General features: G+C 57.3%; 1 protein-coding gene across 1 annotated transcript; it reads right to left on the bottom strand.

Moving 5' to 3' along the window:
• Positions 1-1214: 1214 nt before the first annotated feature.
• LOC149428223 (meiosis initiator protein-like) lies at positions 1215-4221 on the bottom strand. Its single transcript, XM_089667581.1, has 3 exons — positions 4074-4221; positions 3897-3986; positions 1215-1490 (listed from the first exon to the last, which is right to left on the bottom strand). The coding sequence occupies exons 1-3, from the start codon at positions 4136-4138 to the stop codon at positions 1304-1306; spliced, it is 342 nt and encodes a 113-aa protein (XP_089523707.1). The 5' UTR covers positions 4139-4221; the 3' UTR covers positions 1215-1303.
• Positions 4222-6941: the final 2720 nt, after the last annotated feature.

Here is a 6941-nt window from a genome sequence, read left to right as displayed (position 1 = left end):
GTTTGCAGCCTTACCTTAGATGGTCTATGTTGAAGGGTCTGCAGCTTTCCCCAGAGAGGACCATGTTGGAAGGTCTGCAACCTCCCTCACAGGAGCCATATAAAAGGGGCTGCAGCCTCCCCAAAGAGAATCCACATTGAAGGGTCTGCAGCCATCTCCCAAATTGAGCCATATTGGAGGAACTACAGTCTCCCCTCAGAAGGTACCATATTGGAGGGTCAGCAGCCTACCCCTGAGAATCCATGTTGGAGGGTCCACAGCCTCACCCCAAAGGATCCTTGTTGGAGGGTCCTCAGTCTCACCCCAGACAATCCATCTTGGATGGTCTGCAGCCTCCCCCAAAGGATCCATGTTGGAGGGTCCGCAGCCTCACCCCAAAGGATCCATGTTGGAGGGTCCTCAGTCTCACTCCAGACAATCCGTCTTGGATGGTCTGCAGCCTCCCCCAGAGGATCCATGTTGGAGGGTCCACAGCCTCACCCGACAGTCCATCTTGGATGGTCTGCAGGCTCCCCCAGAGGATCAAAGTTGGAGGGTCCTCAGCCTCACCCCTGACAGTCCATGTTGGATGGTCTGCAACCTCCCCCAGAGAATCCATGTTGGAGGGTCCTCAGCCTCACCCCTGACAGTCCATGTTGGATGGTCTGCAACCTCCCCCAGAGAATCCATGTTGGAGGGTCCTCAGCCTCACCCCAGACAGTCCATGTTGGATGGTCTGCAGCCTCCCCCAGAGGATCCATGTTGGAGGGTCTGCAGACTTTCTACATAGAGGCCATGTTGGGTTGGTTGGCCAATCTGATGACACTCTTAGCTCTTTGAACACCTCGGAACACATAGCGACAGCTGAGAAGAAGGAGATCAGGCTGCAGCTTTTGGATTTCTTTTATTAAACAATTAACTTTTTGCAACATTTGAGGCCAAATTGCCCGGATGGGCTTACAACCAGAACGATGTGGAATGTACAATGCCAGTTACTAACCCCCAACGACCACCCCACCACCACCACCATCATCACCATCACCACCCCACCACCATCATCACCATCACCACCCCACCACCACCACCATCACCACCCCACCACCACCACCATCACCATCACCACCCCACCACCACCACCATCATCACCATCACCACCCCACCACCACCACCATCATCACCATCACCACCCCACCACCACCACCACCACCACCATCACCACCCCACCACCACCACCATCATCACCATCACAAGGAGAACAGTACAACTACCCCATAAACTGTAGAGCCTGCTGGGGATCCGCCTGACACACACAGCACAATAAACTTTATAGATCGTGAACGAAGAACTCCGTATCCTGGAGAGAGTATCTGGGCACAGAGGTGACCGGACAGGACTTCTCCGCCAGCAGCACAGTCAGCGGTTTGGGTGGAGACACGTCCCCGTGCAGGAGGCTCACATTTCTCTGCTTCACCAGACGGTCGTGGTTCAGACTGAAGCGCAGAGCCTTCATACTGCGGAGAGAGGCAGGCGGGGTGAGAACGGCCCGTATACAACCATCAGCACAGAGCTCCACCTCTCAGCAACGCCCCGGCCGGGGAGAGCGACATTCCGCCTAGATCAGCAACGCCACGGCCAGGGGGAGCGACATTCCGCCTAGATCAGCAACGCCCCGGCCAGGGGGAGCAACATTCCGCCTAGATCAGCAACGCCCCGGCCAGGGGGAGCGACATTCCGCCTAGATCAGCAACGCACCGGCCAGGGGGAGCGACATTCCGCCTAGATCAGCAACGCACCGGCCAGGGGGAGCGACATTCCGTCCTAGATCAGCAACGCCCCGGCCAGGGGGAGCGACATTCTGCCTACACCAGCAACGCCCCGGCCGGGGGGAGCGACATTCCGCCTAGATCAGCAACGCCCCGGCCAGGGGGAGCGACATTCCGCCTAGATCAGCAACGCCCCAGCCAGGGGGAGCGACATTCCGCCTAGATCAGCAACGCCACGGCCAAGGGGAGCGACATTCCGCCTAGATCAGCAACGCCCCGGCCAGGGGGAGCGACATTCCGCCTAGATCAGCAACGTCCCGGCCGGGGGGAGCGACATTCCGCCTAGATCAGCAACGCCCCGGCCAGGGGGAGCGACATTCCGCCTAGATCAGCAACGCCCCGGCCAGGGGGAGCGACATTCCGCCTAGATCAGCAACGCCCCGGCCAGGGGGAGCGACATTCCGCCTAGATCAGCAACGCCCCGGCCAGGGGGAGCGACATTCCGCCTAGATCAGCAACGCCACGGCCAAGGGGAGCGACATTCCGCCTAGATCAGCAACGCCCCGGCCAAGGGGAGCGACATTCCGCCTAGATCAGCAACGCCACGGCCAAGGGGAGTGACATTCCGCCTAGATCAGCAACGTCACGGCCAAGGGGAGCGACATTCCGCCTAGATCAGCAACGCCCCGGCCAGGGGGAGCGACATTCCGCCTAGATCAGCGACGCCGTGGCCGGGGGGAGCGACATTCCGCCTAGATCAGCAACGCCCCGGCCGGGGGGGGCGACATTCCGCCTAGATCAGCAACGCCCCGGCCAGGGGGAGCGACATTCCGCCTAGATCAGCACACACACACCTCCGCTCCCCTCCTGCACACACACACCTCTGCTCCCCACAGCTCCCCTCCTGCACACACACACCTCTGCTCCCCACAGCTCCCCTCCTGCACACACACACCGCAGCTCCCCTCCTGCGCACACACATCTCGGCTCCCCTCCTGCACACACACACCTCTGCTCCCCGCAGCTCCCTTCCTGCACACACACACCTCTGCTCCCCACAGATCCCCTCCTGCACACACACACCTCTGCTCCCCACAGCTCCCCTCCTGCACACACACACCGCAGCTCCCCTCCTGCGCACACACATCTCGGCTCCCCTCCTGCACACACACACCTCTGCTCCCCACAGATCCCCTCCTGCACACACACACCTCTGCTCCCCGCAGCTCCCTTCCTGCACACACACACCTCTGCTCTCCTCCTGCACACACACACCTCCTCTCCCATCCTGCACACACACATCTCCGCTCTCCTCCTGCACACACACCTTCTCTCTCCTCCTGCACACAAACCCCCAATCTCCTCCTGCACACACACCCACGCTCTCCTCCTGCACACACACCCCCGCTCTCCTCCTGCACACACACCCCCGCTCTCCTCCTGCACACACACCTTCTCTCTCCTCCTGCACACAAACCCCCACTCTCCTCCTGCACACACACCCACGCTCTCCTCCTGCACACACACCCACGCTCTCCTCCTGCACACACACCCACGCTCTCCTCCTGCACACACACCTCCGCTCTCCTCCTGCACACACACCTTCTCTCTCCTCCTGCACACAAACCCCCACTCTCCTCCTGCACACAAACCTCCTCTACCACCCTGCACACACACCTCCACTCCCCTCCTGAACACACAACTCCGCTCTCCTCCTGCACACACACCTCCGCTCTCCTCCTGAACACACAACTCCGCTCTCCTCCTGCACACACACCTCCGCTCTCCTCCTGAACACACAACTCCGCTCTCCTCCTGCACATTCTACCCACCAGAACTGTTCATCACTATTTGTGACACCCCCAACCATTCTGGAATGGACACACTTTTGCTCGTTTTCCAGGAAGAGGGAGAATATTTTCATCCTTCTATAGCAGAAGGTAACAAAGACCTGACTCCGCCTTCCAAAACAAGGCTCCTCCCTGCCAGAATTTAGGCCACTCCTCCTGTTATCTAACTTTTTCCCAGAAATAAAGGAGAATATTTCCATCCTTTTATGGAAGTGAATGACAGAGCCATGGCCCCGCCTCTAGAAGAAGGCTCCTCCCCCAAGACATACACCCATCAAAGCTGAATCTCCCAGAATCCTCTTACCAGTATGGCCGCCTCTCCTGCAGGGACATATTTCTCCACAGATCTGCCAGGTCTCTGGTGGCTGCAGTGGACGCCGTGCCGGGATTTACCCTAAACAAGGATAAAAGTCAGGATGTTCTGTCTCCCGGACCCCCCCCCCCATCCCCCCTCCCCCCCCATCCCCGGGTCACATGTCACCTGAGATAGGCTTTACGGTTCAGTCTGCAGAACATGATGAATCCGTTCACACACTTCTTCCTCATTGGCTGCAGCCTGGTGGGACCTAACGGCTTCCCAGCTTTTCCAGAAGTATGTGCGCTCGGGGGGTGACCGGAGGCTGGCGGCTTCACCTGAGAGGACAGAAATGAGGAGTATGAGACACCAGGAACGCCCACCGGCCTCGCTGACCAAGTACCCAACCAATCAGGACCTGCAAACCCTCTGCTAGATATATCCTACAGAACACAACCAATCAGGACCTGCAAACCCTCTGCTAGATATACCCTACAGAACCCAACCAATCAGGACCTGCAAACCCTAGATAGATATATCCTACAGAACCCAACCAATCAGGACCTGCAAACCCTCTGCTAGATATATCCTACAGAACCCAACCAATCAGGACCTGCAAACCCTCTGCTAGATATATCCTACAGAACCCAACCAATCAGGACCAGCAAACCCTCTGCTAGATATATCCTAGAGAACCCAACCAATCAGGACCTGCAAACCCTCTGCTAGATATATCCTACAGAACCCAACCAATCAGGACCTGCAAACCCTCTGTTAGATATATCCTACAGAACACAACCAATCAGGACCTGCAAACCCTCTGCTAGATATATCCTACAGAACCCAACCAATCAGGACCTGCAAACCCTCTGCTAGATATATCCTACAGAACCCAACCAATCAGGACCTGCAAACCCTCTGCTAGATATATCCTACAGAACACAACCAATCAGGACCTGCAAACCCTCTGCTAGATATATCCTACAGAACCCAACCAATCAGGACCTGCAAACCCTCTGCTAGATATATCCTACAGAACCCAACCAATCAGGACCTGCAAACCCTCTGCTAGATATATCCTACAGAACCCAACCAATCAGGACCTGCAAACCCTCTGCTAGATATATCAGAAGAGGTCTCCTGAGGAGTGACAATGTTGTGTCATAATGATGACTTCTACATATGGGGTCTGATGGACAGTGCTGGTCCTCCTACAAGCCCAAGGGGGGGGGCGGGTCCGGGACACCCTGGGCTCACAGGAAGTAGGATGGATAAGACTGAGGAGGGCCAGAGAAGACTGAAGAAGGCCAGAGAAGACTGAGGAGGGCGAGAGAAGATTGAGGAGGGCGAGAGAAGATTGAGGAGGGCGAGAGAAGACTGAAGAAGGCCAGAGAAGACTGAGGAGGGCGAGAGAAGATTGAGGAGGGCGAGAGAAGATTGAGGAGGGCGAGAGAAGATTGAGGAGGGCGAGAGAAGATTGAGGAGGGCGAGAGAAGATTGAGGAGGGCGAGAGAAGACTGAAGAAGGCCAGAGAAGACTGAAGAAGGCCAGAGAAGACTGAAGAAGGCCAGAGAAGACAGAGGAGGGCGAGAGAAGACTGAGGAGGGCCAGAGAAGACTGAGGAGGGGCAGAGAAGACTGAGGAGGGCCAGAGAAGACAGAGGAGGGCAAGACAAGACTGAGAAGGGCCAGATAAGACTGAGGAGGAGCAGAGAAGACTGAAGAGGGCAAGAGAAGACTGAGGAGGGCCAGAGAAGACAGAGGAGGGCCAGAGAAGACTGAGGAGGGCCAGAGAAGACTGAGGAGGGGCAGAGAAGACAGAGGAGGGCAAGAGAAGACTGAGAAGGGCCAGAGAAGACTGAGGAGGACCAGACAAGGCTGAGGAGGGCCAGAGAAGACTGAGGAGGGCCAGAGGAGACTGAGGAGGGCCAGAGGAGACTGAGGAGGGCCAGAGGAGACTGACGAGGGGCAGAGAAGACTGAGGAGGGGCAGAGAAGACTGAAGAGGGGCAGAGAAGACTGAAGAGGGGCAGAGAAGACTGAAGAGGGGCAGAGAAGACTGAGGAGGGGCAGAGATAACTGAGGAGGACCAGAGAAGACTGAAGAGGGGCAGAAAAGACTGAAGAGGGGCAGAGAAGACTGAGGAGGGGCAGAAAAGACTGAGGAGGACCAGAGAAGACTGAAGAGGGGCAGAGAAGACTGAAGAGGGGCAGAGAAGACTGAGGAGGGGCAGTAAAGACTGAGGAGGAGCAGAGAAGACTGAGGAGGGGCAGAGAAGACTGAGGAGGGGCAGAGAAGACTGAAGAGGGGCAGAGAAGACTGAAGAGGGGCAGAGAAGACTGAGGAGGGGCAGAGAAGACTGAGGAGGGGCAGAGAAGACAGAGGAGGGCAAGAGAAGACTGAGAAGGGCCAGAGAAGACTGAGGAGGACCAGACAAGGCTGAGGAGGGCCAGAGAAGACTGAGGAGGGCCAGAGGAGACTGAGGAGGGCCAGAGGAGACTGAGGAGGGCCAGAGGAGACTGAGGAGGGGCAGAGAAGACTGAAGAGGGGCAGAGAAGACTGAAGAGGGGCAGAGAAGACTGAGGAGGGGCAGAGAAGACTGAGGAGGGGCAGAGATAACTGAGGAGGACCAGAGAAGACTGAAGAGGGGCAGAGAAGACTGAGGAGGAGCAGAGAAGACTGAGGAGGGCCAGAGAAGACAGAGGAGGGCCAGAGAAGACAGAGGAGGGCCAGAGAAGACTGAGGAGGGCCAGAGAAGACTGAGGAGGGGCAGAGAAGACAGAGGAGGGCAAGAGAAGACTGAGAAGGGCCAGAGAAGACTGAGGAGGACCAGACAAGGCTGAGGAGGGCCAGAGAAGACTGAGGAGGGCCAGAGGAGACTGAGGAGGGCCAGAGGAGACTGAGGAGGGCCAGAGGAGACTGACGAGGGGCAGAGAAGACTGAGGAGGGGCAGAGAAGACTGAAGAGGGGCAGAGAAGACTGAAGAGGGGCAGAGAAGACTGAGGAGGGGCAGAGATAACTGAGGAGGACCAGAGAAGACTGAAGAGGGGCAGAGA

This window comes from Staurois parvus, unplaced genomic scaffold, assembly GCF_062004578.1.
Source record: "Staurois parvus isolate SC_StPar_1 unplaced genomic scaffold, SC_StPar_1.0 ptg003387l, whole genome shotgun sequence".
NCBI classification, from domain to species: Eukaryota; Metazoa; Chordata; class Amphibia; order Anura; family Ranidae; genus Staurois; species Staurois parvus.
Note: the sequence above shows the minus strand (reverse complement) of the source record. Positions and strands in the feature narration are given on the sequence as shown.